Source organism: Notolepis coatsorum (assembly GCF_963971535.1).
Source record: "Notolepis coatsorum genome assembly, chromosome: 7".
Taxonomy (NCBI): domain Eukaryota; kingdom Metazoa; phylum Chordata; class Actinopteri; order Aulopiformes; family Paralepididae; genus Notolepis; species Notolepis coatsorum.
Window position 1 is genome coordinate 159,029,895 of NC_140171.1, and position 16,707 is coordinate 159,046,601.

The 16,707-nt window shown below is 44.4% G+C and overlaps 1 protein-coding gene across 4 annotated transcripts in view; it reads right to left on the reverse strand.

Annotated features, from left to right (window-relative positions):
* The window catches only part of helz (helicase with zinc finger), a 186,608-nt gene that overhangs the window by 51,384 nt on the left and 118,517 nt on the right, over nucleotides 1–16,707 (reverse strand). For all 4 annotated transcript variants that reach the window (XM_084319194.1, XM_084319193.1, XM_084319192.1 and 1 more), the window contains exons 21-23: nucleotides 13,896–14,043; nucleotides 12,930–13,113; nucleotides 3,131–3,359 (exon numbers count right to left, since the gene is read on the reverse strand). In XM_084319194.1, the coding sequence (XP_084175320.1) occupies nucleotides 3,131–3,359; nucleotides 12,930–13,113; nucleotides 13,896–14,043 (561 nt within the window). The remainder of the gene's footprint in view (nucleotides 1–3,130; nucleotides 3,360–12,929; nucleotides 13,114–13,895; nucleotides 14,044–16,707) is intronic.

Consider the following 16,707-nt stretch of genomic DNA (forward strand, 5'->3'; position numbering starts at 1 on the left):
CGTCGGTTGTGCGATAGTAAAGGCACGGTAACCTTCTGTCGTGTGGCAGTGAAAGGGTTAACAAGTGGACGAAAAAATATATATAATAGTATGAAAAAGGTGTCTCTGAGGCGTCTTTAGCCTTCCTGCTGTGAAGTCAAGACACTGTGCTGTGTGTTCATGGTGGGACGTCCAGCTGACTCGACGGTGAATAACACCACGCAGACATTGACCAGACGTGAACATTTCATTCAGCGCCTTCTTTAGATCAAGTGTCAACAAAAAAATCTAAGCAAATGAATAAAGGGCAGATGATTTACAGGGTTTTTTGTAGATACAGTACTGAATTTTGCCACACACACACGCGCACACCGTACAAATAAACAACATGAATTATTCAATGCACAACCATTTTTTCAAGATGGAAATTGCTGGCATTGCTGTTGCGTTCTCCTGTGTCTCCCCTACTCCGCCCTCTCAGCCTTCCTACTGTCTCAAAGAACCTTCTCTCCTGTGTCTCCTCTACTGTCTCCCTCTCAGCCTTCCTACTGTCTCACTAAAGAACCTTCTCTCCTGTGTCTCCTCTACTCTGTCTCCCTCTCAGCCTTCCTACTGTCTCAATAAAGACCCTTCTCTCCTGTGTCTCCTCTACTCTGTCTCCCTCTCAGCCTTCCTACTGTCTCACTAAAGAACCTTCTCTCCTGTGTCTCCCCTACTCTGTCTCCCTCTCAGCCTTCCTACTGTCTCAATAAAGAACCTTCTCTCCTGTGTCTCCTCTACTCTAGTCTCCCTCTCAGCCTTCCTACTGTCTCAATAAAGAATCTTCTCTCCTGTGTCTCCTCTACTCTGTCTCCCTCTCAGCCTTCCTACTGTCTCAAAGAATCTTCTCTCCTGTGTCTCCTCTACTCTGTCTCCCTCTCAGCCGTCCTACTGTCTCAAAGAATCTTCTCTCCTGTGTCTCCTCTACTCTGTCTCCCTCTCAGCCTTCCTACTGTCTCAAAGAATCTTCTCTCCTGTGTCTCCTCTACTCTGTCTCCCTCTCAGGCTTCCTACTGTCTCAATAAAGAACCTTCTCTCCTGTGTCTCCTCTACTCTGTCTCCCTCTCAGCCTTCCTACTGTCTCAATAAAGAACCTTCTCTCCTGTGTCTCCTCTACTCTGTCTCCCTCTCAGCCTTCCTACTGTCTCAATAAAGAACCTTCTCTCCTGTGTCTCCTCTACTCTGTCTCCCTCTCAGCCTTCCTACTGTCTCAATAAAGAACCTTCTCTCCTGTGTCTCCTCTACTCTGTCTCCCTCTCAGCCTTCCTACTGTCTCAATAAAGAACCTTCTCTCCTGTGTCTCCCCTACTCTGTCTCCCTCTCAGCCTTCCTACTGTCTCAATAAAGAACCTTCTCTCCTGTGTCTCCTCTACTCTGTCTCCCTCTCAGCCTTCCTACTGTCTCAATAAAGAACCTTCTCTCCTGTGTCTCCTCTACTCTGTCTCCCTCTCAGCCTTCCTACTGTCTCAATAAAGAACCTTCTCTCCTGTGTCTCCTCTACTCTGTCTCCCTCTCAGCCTTCCTACTGTCTCAATAAAGAACCTTCTCTCCTGTGTCTCCTCTACTCTGTCTCCCTCTCAGCCTTCCTACTGTCTCAATAAAGAACCTTCTCTCCTGTGTCTCCCCTACTCTGTCTCCCTCTCAGCCTTCCTACCAGGGTTTCCGTTAGAATTTTTTTTTGCAGGTCTGAGTGTCCGGTAGATTTCAATCTACCGGACAAATGGGATAAATTCCGGTCAGAGTTTATTGAGCTTAAAAACAATTGATATGCCTATATAAAGAATGACATCATCAAGGCATTTATAATATTTTAACTTAAAACTAGGCTACTTTTGCGTATATACAGTCATTAATATATTCCAAATAAAATAAGTCCCTCGAGACTTCGTGCTGCTGCCGACTTGAGGTGTCGGTGGGCAGTCTGCCCGACCTTAATAAACAGCAGTCTGTTATAATCACATTTTTATGAGCTAACGAATTCCGTTATATTGGACATTTATATTAATTATATCAAGCGAAGAACTGAACATTATCGTGGGTTTGCGTGATTTATATCTCCACCTCCCAACGACTTGGTGCTGGTCATAATGTCCGGTGAAAATAATTCCCTCTAAACACAATTAGATTATTTGAATTGTATTAAAATAGGCTAAAATTAAATAGCCTATGCGATGAACGAAACAAACAATCATTAAGCAGCCGGTCTAATAATGACATTGTCTTGTCAGCGCGAGCTGGCTGCTGATATATTTACGTGAAGCATGGAGCAGCAGTGTTTTTAGGTCCGGTCTGGAAACCGCTCAGCAGCGCCCCCACCCAACAGCTGAATTGCCAATGGCTGAATTGGAGTACTGCACCCTGCCGGCCGGCAGATGGATGCTTCTCGCAAATATATCAGCAGCCAGCTCGCGCTGACAAGACAATGTCATTATTAGACCGGCTGCTTAATGATTGTTTGTTTCGTTCATCGCATAGGCTATTTAATTTTAGCCTATTTTAATACAATTCAAATAATCTAATTGTGTTTAGAGGGAATTATTTTCACCGGACATTATGACCGGAGAGATTAAATATGTCGGACTTCAACAGATTTTGCCGGTCAAAAACCGGTAATTACCGGCTAACGGAAACGCTGCTTCCTACTGTCTCAATAAAGAACCTTCTCTCCTGTGTCTCCTCTACTCTGTCTCCCTCTCAGCCTTCCTACTGTCTCAATAAAGAACCTTCTCTCCTGTGTCTCCTCTACTCTGTCTCCCTCTCAGCCTTCCTACTGTCTCAATAAAGAACCTTCTCTCCTGTGTCTCCTCTACTCTGTCTCCCTCTCAGCCTTCCTACTGTCTCAATAAAGAACCTTCTCTCCTGTGTCTCCTCTACTCTGTCTCCCTCTCAGCCTTCCTACTGTCTCAATAAAGAACCTTCTCTCCTGTGTCTCCTCTACTCTGTCTCCCTCTCAGCCTTCCTACTGTCTCAATAAAGAACCTTCTCTCCTGTGTCTCCCTCTCAGCCTTCCTACCGTCTCAATAAAGAACCTTCTCTCATCTACGGGAAATTACTAAGGAGAGTGGACTGCCCACTCTTGCTTAAACAAAATAAACCAAACCATGCCATGTACCTGCAGCGCCCCACGGAGCAGAGAGCTATGGGGTCTCCCACCACGGCCACCAGGGACTGTGCGCGGGTGATGGCGGTGTTGAGCAGCTTGTAGTTGGACAGGAAGCCGTAGTCCAGGTCCTCGGTGGAGTCCTCCACCAGCTGCTCCTTGCGCTTGATGGCCGTCTGCTTGTGCTTGCAGGTGTGCCGCGTCCGCACGGTGCTCAGGAACAGCACGCGGAACTGCTTGCCTGGGAGGACGAGGAGGGGCACATCAAAACCAATCAGACATTTTTTTTATTATTATAATTTTTTTTTGTATAGCTATTTTTCAAGATTACAAATGTGACCTTTTTTTGTTATTTTCTTTTAGAATACGGTTGAGTCTTAATTTTTGTTAAGAATATAGGATATAAGCATTATGCTTCAGTCTGTACCTCTTCAGTCACTGCCTGAATCAAAGATTGTTAAATGATTGTGTATATTGTATTGTGTGATGACTGAATAAACTACTACTACTACGACTAATTAACTTCATTTTTATTATTAGATACAATATGATACAGTTACAGCTAGGGGTGTAACGATGCGACCTCACAGCGATTAATTTCTATTACGATTGTTCAGGCAACGATTCAATGCATCATGAAATCTCTTCATTTGACCACGATTCGATTATTCATTTTCGATACATTTTCTATCAGTTAATTCCCCCAAAAATGGGGATGAGTGACGTTCTGTCATCCCTTTCACCGCCACACTACCAAACGGTTAACCCTTTCACTGCGACAATACACAGACGGTTAACCCTTTCACTGCCACATGACAGCCGGCGACCGTCGGTTGTGTGATAGTAAAGGGTTAACCTGTCGTGTGGCGTTGAAAGGGTTATATGCCACCAGGAGGCACAAAGTATCAGAATGTTCTGGTGCCGCCCCCCCCCCCCCCCCCCCCCCAGCGCCACCCGAGATGAACCATGGGTTCTTTGGACCTGCGCTGATACAGTGCTAAGCATAGTGTAATAAAAGATCTGGGAAGTGCAAGACTACTCCGTCATAACTAAAGTCTGTTTGGTAAACAATGTCTGCAATGACGTTATAACAGAGAAAAATACAAGTGTCACAGAGTGTAAAGGGTTAAAGAGCAGTTAATAGTGGTGACTCACTCCCCAGTGGGGGAGGGGGGAGTGTAAAGGGTTAATAGTGGTGGGGGGGGCAGAAAGGTCTCCAAGAGACACCACACACCAGTCAGCTGGATAGATAGTTGAGTCATAGTAATTATTTATTATGTGGGCTTCACTCCAGGGGATATTGGTGGACATTCAGAACATAAAAGCACTAACTAGACAGCCGTTTGACCGCATTTGTATTTGTGTGTGTTTCTATGTCTCTACAAGTACGCACGAACGTATGTGTGTGCGTGTGTATGTGCTGTGTGTGTGTGTGTGCTGTGTATGTGATTAACAAGGGAGTTAATGAGCTGTAGAGAACAGATGGATGCACTGCCACTGTAGGAGGAGGAGAGAAAAAAGGGGGGAGAAGAGAGAAGACGAGGGGATGACTGGAAAAGAAGAGAACAGGTGAAAAGAGGAGAACAGGTGAAAAGAGGAGAACAGGTGAAAAGAGGAGAACAGGTGAAAAGAGGAGAACAGGAGAAAAGAGGAGAACAGGAGAAAAGAGGAGAACAGGAGAAAAGAGGAGAACAGGAGAACAGGAGAAAAGAGGAGAACAGGAGAAAAGAGGAGAAAAGAGGAGAACAGGTGAAAACAGGTGAACAGGTGAAAACAGGTGAAAAGAGGAGAACAGGTGAAAAGAGGAGAACAGGTGAAAAGAGGAGAACAGGAGAAAAGATGAGTACAGGAGAAAAGAGGAGAACAGGAGAAAAGAGGAGAACAGGTGAAAAGAGGAGAACAGGTGAAAAGAGGAGAACAGGTGAAAAGAGGAGAACAGGTGAAAAGAGGAGAATAGGAGAAAAGAGGAGAATAGGAGAAAAGAGGAGAACAGGTGAAAAGAGGAGAACAGGTGAAAAGAGGAGAACAGGATAAAAGAGGAGAATAGGAGAAAAGAGGAGAACAGGTGAAAAGAGGAGAACAGGAGAAAAGAGAACAGGAGAAAAGAGGAGAACAGGTGAAAAGAGGAGAACAGGTGAAAAGAGGAGAACAGGTGAAAAGAGGAGAACAGGAGAAAAGAGGATTTGAGATGATTGGAGAGAAGAGGAGTGTTCAGCGACAGTAGGGGATGGGAGAACAGAGGCCAGACTGCTGTATGTGTGTGTGTGTGTGTGTGTGTGTGTGTGTGTGTGTGTGTATGTGTGTATGTATGTGTGTACGTAGGGGTGGACTGTATAAACGGTATACGGTATAAACGGTATTAATTTGCTCAACGGTATGGATTTTGACTATACCGTGTAACCGGTAGAGCAGCTCTAAAATAGCAATGATGTCATGTAATCACAGCGCGACTATTTCAATCGCATTTGCCCCTAAAAATAGATAGAATTAGTCATAGATAATAGATATGTGCAAACTGGAAAAAGTTATTTAGGAGGCTTCGCGCAGTGGGCGTGTCAACACGCAATTGTCATTTCATAATAAACACATATCACCGCAGCGCACAGCAAGTTTCAATTTCAGTTCCTGGCATTTTTAACCAGTGGAGAAAGGTAAGAGATTTCCCTATCGTTTTTCTTATATGAATTATTCTACGTTAATAAAACATACCTGGTGATCAACTACAGTTTGCTGTAAACATTATGATATGTGTGTAGTGTTATGATAACGACGGCTGCAGCGGGAGGACGGCTGCAGCAGTGGATTTGCGAATAGCATGCAGCTGCAGAGCCGCAGAGCCAGGGGCGCTTTCAGGTCTGGTCACAGGCCCGCTCAACAGCGCCCCCCACCCAATTCAGCCGTTGGGTGGGGGGGCGCTGTTGAGCGGGCCTGTGACCAGACCTGAAAGCGCCCCTGGCTCTGCGGCTCTGCAGCTACATTATGCTTCTAGCAAAATCCAGCATCCAGCCCCGCTGTTTGCAATGGGAGCAGCACGGAGTCTCGACTCGGGACTTATTTTATTTGGAATATAATGACTTTATACGCAAAAGTAGCCTAGTTTTAAGTTAAAATATTATAAATCTACATGCCTTGAGGATGTCATTCTTTATATAGCCTGCCTATCAGGCAAAAAAAATTATTCTAACAGAAACACTGATACCGTGATATATACCGTTACCGTCTATGCTTCAAATTATACTGTGATATACATTTTAGACCATACCGTCCACCCCTATGTGTACGTGTGTGTGTATGTGTGTATGTGTGTGTATGTGTATGTGTGTATGTGTGTGTATGTGTGTATGCGTGTGTGTGTGTGTGTACGTGTACGTGTGTGTGTATGTGTATGTGTGTATGTATGTGTATTAGGGCTGGGCGATATGACGATATTATATAAATATCGGGTACAGTTCATTAACGATACACTTTTTAAACGTATCGTGGACATCGTGATGTTTTGCCCAAGAGGCTTGTGTTGCGTCAATCTGGTCCACACGTTGACACTTTTGAACAGCGCCGCCCCACACACACACTACTGCATCAAAAGTTACTACTTATGATAACAAAGGCATTCGTTTTGTGGCATTGACGTTATATAGTTACACTTTCAATAACATCAGCGTATTTACATAGCAACGACCGAGGTCGACCTAGATATAGCAAGCATTAGCCGTTCATATCTCAGCCCGTGCTGACTCCGTTGTGCCCATTCTGCGGTCTGTTAATAACGTTTTCAATCAGACAGATGTATGGAAAGGCTTTTATTATAACATCCGTTGCAGTAAAATCATTATGCCTCCAGTCGTTTAGTCATTCTGCAGAGCTAAAAGCTAAACGTCGGCTGCGGCGAGCTACCGCTGCCATTGTTGTTTTCATTGAGCTCTCCAATGGCGGAAGTAAAAAATTAATACGCGCTTGCCGATTGGTGCTAAGAACAGCAGGGCGGGTGCAAGCGATGTGACGTAATTGGCAGACGCGACTGTCAATCAAAATGATTCTGTTTGCCGACTGAATGAATATAAACGTTATTAACAGATTGCAGCATAGGTACAATACAGTACAGCTCAATACAACAACAGTCAACAGTGGACTGGAGGATGCAGACCAGAGAAAGACTTTCGTCTTGTTTACATCAGGGTCCCCCATTTTCAATTCATCATATTTCATATCTAAATCATATAATATCTCATTGCTAAATATATGCAATATATAATCTAATAATCCAATAATCTAAATCTAATATATAATATAAAAATGCTAAATGCATGGGTATTTTATTTTGTCTTTAATGTTAGCTTGCAAACTCAAATACTGTCTTGGTAAGCCTCATAATGAATTGTTTGGGGGAAAAAAGAAAAACATCGTGATGCGTATAGTGTATCGCCGAAAGGTCAGAAAATATCGTGATATCATATTTAGGCCATATCGCCCAGCCCTAATGTGTATGTGTGTGTATGTGTGCATGTATGTGTGTATGTGTGTGTATGTGTGTATGTGTGTGTGTGTGTACGTGTGTGTATGCGTGTATGTGTGTGTGTGTATGTGTGTATGTATGTGTGTATGTGTGTGTGTATGTGTGTACGTGTATGTGTGTGTGTATGTGTGTGTATGTGTGTGTATGTGTGTATGTGTGTGTATGTGTGTGTGTGCATGTGTGTGTGTATGTGTGTGTGTATGTGTGTACGTGTGTATGTGTGTATGCGTGTACGTGTGTGTGTGTATGTGTGTATGTGTGTACGTGTGTGTGTGTGTATGTGTGTGTGTGTACGTACGTGTGTAGGTGTGTGTGTGTAGGTGTGTGTGTGTGTGTGTATGTGTGTGTGTGTATGTGTGTGTGTGTGTGTGTGTGTGTACGTTGGGGGGAGGGGAAACACTGTACAACTGTACAAGCAAAGCTGTACATTGGAATATTGACGACCATACTAGGTAATTTACTGTACATTGGAGGGGGTACTTTTATATAAAATGCTTACTGTAGCCACTACAGTAACATAATTAAGTCTGCTATAAGCTATTCTCCCTCTCGTGTGTGCAGATCTTTATGCAGTTTTAAAGCACCTTGGCTTTGTTCTGAATGCACTTTGTTGTAGTTATCCTACAGAGAAAAGAAAATGCACTTGACTTGGAATTAATGTACTGTGTGCATTCAAAAGTGCTGAATAAATGTGTTATGGACCCATAATAGTGATTATTTATTATTTAAGTTAAGTTTTGCCATAATCATATATTTGTCCATAATCATAATGTTCCACAACATTGGTAAAAAAAAATCTATTCTATGGATCATTTTCGGCTTTCGGCTTTCGGCCAACTGTTTTCGGTATCGGTTTTGGCCAAGAATTTCCCATTCGGTGCATCCCTACTTAGAAAACGTAATTGTCGAATTCAATTATTTTTTATTTCTCCACGTGGTAAATACACAGGTCACAACATGTTTACAGGAACGTTTTGGAGTTGTATTTGGAGTGTATTTCGTGAATGTAGGGAACGTCAGGCTCTAACTCCGCCCCACTTCCAGTGATGAAGCTAAGCTACGCTAACGGAGCGACTGTTCCCTAAGCCTAATGCACGCACAGAGACAAAAAAGGTATGTATCTTCTTGTCTAACTCCAGGGAAGATGTTAAATAAGCTAATTTCCCAAAATGTTGGAGTTTTCCTTTAAGTAAAAAAAAATTTGGAACATGCAACCTAAAACCCCTTCCTCTCCCAAACCGTTCCTGCAATTGTTTTATGTTGCATGATGATCATGCATACATTTATTATGTATTGTATTTTTTATGTTTAAATATCAACATTATCTGTCCACCCTCAGTACATTTACTATCAATATAATATACTTGTCTGACTTCATCTGATCTTTTCAAATGCACACATAGAAGGAAGAATGCCCCCCTCCTTCCCAGTCGCTCCCCACTCTGCTGTTTTCTATCGCTCTGAACAGGGTTTTAGCTTGTTGTTAGCTTATGCTAACGTAACGATAATTCCGGACTTTAACACAACATGGTCATAAAGGAATGGCGAGGATTGCAAAGCATGTTATATGCATTTGACCAGTTGCGGAATAAGACAGCAGGGATTTGTTTTGGGTGGCGAAATAGGCACACTAGCCTTGCTATGTTGCAATGTGCGTGTTCCTGACGCTACTGCTGCTACTGAGACGAGTACTGCTGTGTGCTGTAGAGCGGATATGAGTCACGACACCACAGATTTTCAAAATAAGAGTATCGATATGAACTGAGCGTTGCTAGCTGCTGGAGCCATAGTTATTATGGCTGGAGCTGTGCTTAGGCGGAAATGAGACCTGCGACAGGATTTTCAAAATAAGAGTATCGATATGAACCGAATGCCTATCGCACCAGTGCTACTGAAGTAAATCCATTCATCGCACAGACCGATCTTGCTGTAGCACATGCAACATATATCTCGCACTGTACAGCCCTGGTAGTGTGGCAGTGAAAGGTTAACCTTCTGTAGTGTGGCAGTGAAAGGTTAACCTTCTGTAGTGTGGTAGTGAAAGGTTAACCTTCTGTAGTGTGGTAGTGAAAGGTTAACCTTCTGTAGTGTGGTAGTGAAAGGTAGAGCTGCCGCGATTACCGCATTACCGCGGTATCGCTGTTACATCACGGCCACCGCAGAGTAGGCTGAATACCGCGTCACCGCTGTTTTTTATAATAATAATAATAAATTACCCTCCTCTCGTTGGGCTTGCGGCTCTGCAGATATACCCTACTCGTCTATCGAGGTTCCAAGCGACCCTATTGGGTACCAGAAAAGTCACGTGAAACATTGCAGACCACTGATTGGTCAGAAGAGAGACGCGTCACACGTTTTTACGTCCTGAATGTCAGGTCATCACAACACGGCTAATAACGTTAGCTTTAACTCTCCGCCGGAGTGGACTAACATCGCGCCTCAGGAGTACTAAACGAGACATAATGATTTTACTGTCTGCAACGAATGTTATAATAAAAGCCCTTCGTTCTATACACTTGTCTGATTGAAAACTTTATTAACAGACCGCAGAATGGGACAACTCAGCACGCTCTGAGCAAAGAAAGGAACTGAGATATGAATAGAGTATTGCTTGCTATGGTCCGGTAAATACGCTGATGTTATTGAACGTATAACTATATAATGTCAATGCCACAAAACGAATGCCTTTATTATAAAGTAGTAACTTTATAGTAATAATAATAAGAAAGGGTCGGGGGGGTTAGGGGTAACCACCCCTGCCCGCGACACCGAGTGAACTGCGCATCCGTGTTTCACTTTCAATAACTAATGCGTGCTTGCCGAATCCCAAACAATATTCATGCTGCAAAGTCATCCTCTAAAGATAGACATTTAGACTAGAGGCAGGCTGTATGCTATAAAGAGTAGACTACTACTAAAAAAAAAAAATTCATTCAAACTTTTTTTTTTTTTTTTTGTGTGCGTGCGGTAAAAACCGCGGCGGTAGGAAATATTTTGCAAATTTGTGCGGTAAGGAAATAATCAATACCGCGGCAGCTCTAGTGAAAGGTTAACCTTCTGTAGTGTGGTAGTGAAAGGTTAACCTTCTGTAGTGTGGTAGTGAAAGGTTATCCTTCTGTAGTGTGGTAGTGAAAGGTTAACCTTCTGTAGTGTGGTAGTGAAAGGTTAACCTTCTGTAGTGTGGTAGTGAAAGGTTAACCTTCTGTAGTGTGGTAGTGAAAGGTTAACCTTCTGTAGTGTGGTAGTGAAAGGTTAATCTTCTGTAGTGTGGTAGTGAAAGGTTAACCTTCTGTAGTGTGGTAGTGAAAGGTTAACCTTCTGTAGTGTGGTAGTGAAAGAGTTAACCTTCTGTAGGTAGTGTGGTAGTGAAAGGGTTAACCTTCTGTAGTGTGGTAGTGAAATGGTTAACCTGCTGTAGGTAGTGTGGTAGTGAAAGGGTTAACCTTCTGTAGTGTGGTAGTGGAAGGTTAACCTGCTGTAGTGTGGTAGTGAACGTGTTAACCTTCTGTAGTGTGGTAGTGGAAGGTTAACCTGCTGTAGTGTGGTAGTGAAAGGGTTAACCTTCTCTAGTGTGGTTGTGATAGTGAAAGGGTTAACCTTCTCTAGTGTGGTAGTGAAAGGGTTAACCTGCTGTAGTGTGGTAGTGAAAGGGTTAACCTTCTCTAGTGTGGTTGTGATAGTGAAAGGGTAACCTTCTGTAGTGTGGTAGTGAAAGGGTTAACCTTCTGTAGTGTGGTAGTGAAAGGTTAACCTTCTGTAGTGTGGTAGTGAAAGGTTAACCTTCTGTAGTGTGGTAGTGAAAGGTTAACCTTCTGTAGTGTGGTAGTGAAAGGGTTAACCTTATGTAGTGTGGTAGTGAAAGGGTTAACCTTCTGTAGTGTGGTAGTGAAAGGGTTAACCTTCTGTAGTGTGGTAGTGAAAGGGTTAACCTGCTGTAGGTAGTGTGGTAGTGAAAGAGTTAACCTTCTGTAATGTGGTAGTGAATGTGTTAACCTTCTGTAGTGTGGTAGTGAAAGGTTAACCTTCTGTAGTGTGGTAGTGAACGTGTTAACCTTCTGTAGTGTGGTAGTGAAAGGGTTAACCTTCTGTAGTGTGGTAGTGAAAGGGTTAACCTTCTGTAGTGTGGTAGTGAAAGGTTAACCTTCTGTAGTGTGGTAGTGAAAGGTTAACCTTCTGTAGTGTGGCAGTGAAAGGTTAACCTTATGTAGTGTGGTAGTGAAAGGGTTAACCTTCTGTAGTGTGGTAGTGAAAGGGTTAACCTTCTGTAGTGTGGTAGTGAAAGGGTTAACCTTCTGTAGTGTGGTAGTGAAAAAGTTAACCTTCTGTAGGTAGTGTGGTAGTGAAAGGGTTAACCTTCTATAGTGTGGTAGTGAAAGGGTTAACCTGCTGTAGGTAGTGTGGTAGTGAAAGAGTTAACCTTCTGTAATGTGGTAGTGAACGTGTTAACCTTCTGTAGTGTGGTAGTGAAAGGGTAACCTTCTGTAGTGTGGTAGTGAAAGGGTTAACCTTCTGTAGTGTGGTAGTGAAAGGTTAACCTTCTGTAGTGTGGTAGTGAAAGGTTAACCTTCTGTAGTGTGGTAGTGAAAGGTTAACCTTCTGTAGTGTGGTAGTGAAAGGGTTAACCTTCTGTAGTGTGGTAGTGAAAGGGTTAACCTTCTGTAGTGTGGTAGTGAAAGGGTTAACCTTCTGTAGTGTGGTAGTGAAAAAGTTAACCTTCTGTAGGTAGTGTGGTAGTGAAAGGGTTAACCTTCTGTAGTGTGGTAGTGAAAGGGTTAACCTGCTGTAGTGTGGTAGTGAAAGGGTTAACCTTCTGTAGTGTGGCAGTGAAAGGTTAACCTTCTGTAGTGTGGTAGTGAAAGGGTCAACCTGCTGTAGTGTGGCAGTGAAAGGTTAACCTTCTGTAGTGTGGTAGTGAAAGGGTTAACCTGCTGTAGTGTGGCAGTGAAAGGTTAACCTTCTGTAGTGTGGTAGTGAAAGGTTAACCTTCTGTAGTGTGGTAGTGAAAGGGTTAACCTTCTGTAGTGTGGCAGTGAAAGGTTAACCTTCTGTAGTGTTGTAGTGAAAGGTTAACCTTCTGTAGTGTGGCAGTGAAAGGTTAACCTTCTGTAGTGTTGTAGTGAAAGGTTAACCTGTAGTGTGGTAGTGAAAGGTTAACCTTCTGTAGTGTGGTAGTGAAAGGGTTAACCTTCTGTAGTGTGGTAGTGAAAGGGTTAACCTTCTGTAGTGTGGTAGGGTGATACATGGTGTGCTACTAGAGTGGCCGTGGCAGTGACAGGGTTAACCCGGCCTCCCCCTCACCTTGCACGTTGAGGACTCGCTCCACGCTGACCTCATGCATCCTCTTCTTGCGCAGCTCTGCACGGATGCGGAACACCTGGTCAGCGTAGGGCGACACCACGCCGATGCTGCCCTCGTCCAGCTTGCCCCAGGCCACCGGCCACTTCTTCCTCATCTCCTCCACCCGCTCCACGATCTCAAACACCTGGAGAGAGACGACCAAGGAATGAGTTGGATTTCTAACATAAATAAAAAAAATATTAAATAAAACAATAAAGTAATAAACAGATTAAAAAACAAACAAGCAAAAAAGTAATGTTCAAAAAGGAGTAGGATGAAGTGTAAACATATGTATTCCTACCCCTTCACACTCTATTATCTTATCCAACTCATTAACAAATGTTCATACAACCCAAATTTCCACACTATGAATATTATGATATTATGAAAAGAAAAGATCAATAATAATACTAATGATGGTAATCCCGCCGAGCGCCAGCCCCTGCACAGGGACGCCCGGGCTCCAGCGGTCAACACAACGCCTCCTCATGCATATACCTCTGAGATATAATCCTTTTTATGTGTTTTTGTTTTTTAAGTAATTTATATTTGTGCTTTGTTTTAATTCCACACTCAAACCATTCCGCAGATTCACTCCACAAACTGAACGCAGAGTGGAAGAGAAAGATTAGGTATGACTGACTACTAGCCATGACAATTATGTTCCATACATTGTCCAACACCTGGACAGATGTGCAGGGCCTCTCTCAGTCAACTCCACTCGACACAACTCACTCTATGGGAGTGGCATCCTTACATGCGATTTTGCTTACTTATATAACATGGTTATTATTATTTAATGTTTTATTACAATAGTAATATTTTAATATATAATATTAACATAATATAGTCAGCTCTAAAATGTATGAACTGCTGGTATTACTTTATATTGAACTTAAACCTGACTTGACTAAGACTCAGGTTCACCTCTGCGTTGTTGTAGTAGGCCGTGCTGTTCTTCTCCTGGACGTCCTCTCCTCTGGCCGTGAAGAAGGTCAGCGGGTAGAAGTCCTTATGGGACGGCTGCTTCCCACTCGCCATGAGCTTACCGTCATAGAACAACTCTGAGGTGTAGCTGAGGGAGGAACAGGAGAGAGAGGAGGAGAGGAGGAGAGGAAGAGAGGAAAGAGGAGGGAGAGGAGAGAGGAGGGAGAGGAAGAGAGGAGCAGGAGAGGAAGAGAAGGAAAGAGGGTGAGAAAAGAGGAGGAAAGAGGACGAGAAGAGAGATGGGGAAATAGGATGAGAGAAGAGGAGAGGAGGAGGAGAGGAAAAAGGATGAAGAGAGGAAAGAGATATTTTACATCCCAGTGACATCACAAATTCTGAAGGTTCTCTCTCTCTCTCTCCAATTTCTAAATTTAGGAGAGAGTGGCACATGTTGACCAATATTGACCAAACTGTCCTGGGGCACAGGAATAAACAATGTGAATTTAAAAAAAATTGGTGGTATTCCCCTTTAAATCAACAGTTTTAACAAACTATTGCTCTGTTCACGTCGACTAAATATGCAGCCTAACTTTAGGGGACAAGTCGCTTTTTCTGATGCTGGGTTCGGATTTGAAAGCTAAAGTAATCAAAGCTCATGACTGGCTCTCTCTCGTTCTTCCCACCATCTCACCCTTTCAATCAATTCCAGTCCTCCAACCCTAACCTCTACTCTCTCTCTCCTCCAACCCTAACCTCTACTCTCTCTCTCCTCCAACCCTAACCTCTACTCTCTCTCCTCCAACCCTAACCTCTACTCTCTCTCTCCTCCAACCCTAACCTCTACTCTCTCTCCTCCAACCCTAACCTCTACTCTCTCTCTCCTCCAACCCTAACCTCTACTCTCTCTCTCCTCCAACCCTAACCTCTCTCTCTCTCCTCCAACCCTAACCTCTACTCTCTCTCTCTCTCCTCCAACCCTAACCTCTACTCTCTCTCTCCTCCAACCCTAACCTCTACTCTCTCTCTCTCCTCCAACCCTAACCTCTCTCTCTCTCCTCCAACCCTAACCTCTACTCTCTCTCTCTCTCCTCCAACCCTAACCTCTACTCTCTCTCCTCCAACCCTAACCTCTACTCTCTCTCTCCTCCAACCCTAACCTCTACTCTCTCTCTCCTCCAACCCTAACCTCTACTCTCTCTCTCTCCTCCAACCCTAACCTCTCTCTCTCTCCTCCAACCCTAACCTCTACTCTCTCTCTCTCCTCCAACCCTAACCTCTCTCTCTCTCCTCCAACCCTAACCTCTACTCTCTCTCTCCTCCAACTCTAACCTCTCTCTCTCTCCTCCAACCCTAACCTCTCTCTCTCTCTCTCCTCCAACCCTAACCTCTACTCTCTCTCTCTCTCCTCCAACCCTAACCTCTACTCTCTCTCTCCTCCAACCCTACTCTCTCTCTCTCTCCTCCAACCCTAACCTCTACTCTCTCTCTCCTCCAACCCTAACCTCTCTCTCTCTCCTCCAACCCTAACTTCTACTCTCTCTCTCCTCCAACCCTACTCTCTCTCTCCTCCAACCCTACTCTCTCTCTCTCTCCTCCAACCCTAACCTCTACTCTCTCTCTCCTCCAACCCTACTCTCTCTCTCTCTCCTCCAACCCTAACCTCTACTCTCTCTCTCCTCCAACCCTAACCTCTACTCTCTCTCTCCTCCAACCCTAACCTCTCTCTCTCTCCTCCAACCCTAACCTCTACTCTCTCTCTCCCCAACCCTAACCTCTACTCTCTCTCTCCTCCAACCCTAACCTCTACTCTCTCTCTCCTCCAACCCTAACCTCTACTCTCTCTCTCCTCCAACCCTAACCTCTACTCTCTCTCCTCCAACCCTAACCTCTACTCTCTCTCTCCTCCAACCCTAACCTCTACTCTCTCTCCTCCAACCCTAACCTCTACTCTCTCTCTCCTCCAACCCTACTCTCTCTCTCTCTCCTCCAACCCTAACCTCTACTCTCTCTCTCCTCCAACCCTAACCTCTACTCTCTCTCTCCCCCAACCCTAACCTCTACTCTCTCTCTCCTCCAACCCTAACCTCTACTCTCTCTCTCTCCTCCAACCCTAACCTCTACTCTCTCTCTCCTCCAACCCTAACCTCTCTCTCTCTCCTCCAACCCTAACCTCTACTCTCTCTCTCCTCCAACCCTAACCTCTACTCTCTCTCCTCCAACCCTAACCTCTACTCTCTCTCTCCTCCAACCCTAACCTCTCTCTCTCTCCTCCAACCCTAACCTCTACTCTCTCTCTCCTCCAACCCTAACCTCTCTCTCTCCTCCAACCCTAACCTCTACTCTCTCTCCTCCAACCCTAACCTCTCTCTCTCCTCCAACCCTAACCTCTACTCTCTCTCCTCCAACCCTAACCTCTCTCTCTCCTCCAACCCTAACCTCTACTCTCTCTCTCTCTCCTCCAACCCTAACCTCTACTCTCTCTCTCCTCCAACCCTAACCTCTACTCTCTCTCTCCTCCAACCCTAACCTCTACTCTCTCTCTCCTCCAACCCTAACCTCTACTCTCTCTCTCCTCCAACCCTAACCTCTCTCTCTCTCTCCTCCAACCCTAACCTCTCTCTCTCTCTCCTCCAACCCTAACCTCTCTCTCTCTCTCCTCCAACCCTAACCTCTCTCTCTCTCTCCTCCAACCCTAACCTCTACTCTCTCTCTCCTCCAACCCTAACCTCTACTCTCTCTCCTCCAACCCTAACCTCTCTCTCTCTCCTCCAACCCTAACCTCTACTCTGGAAAAGGAACGAAGTACCAGGTA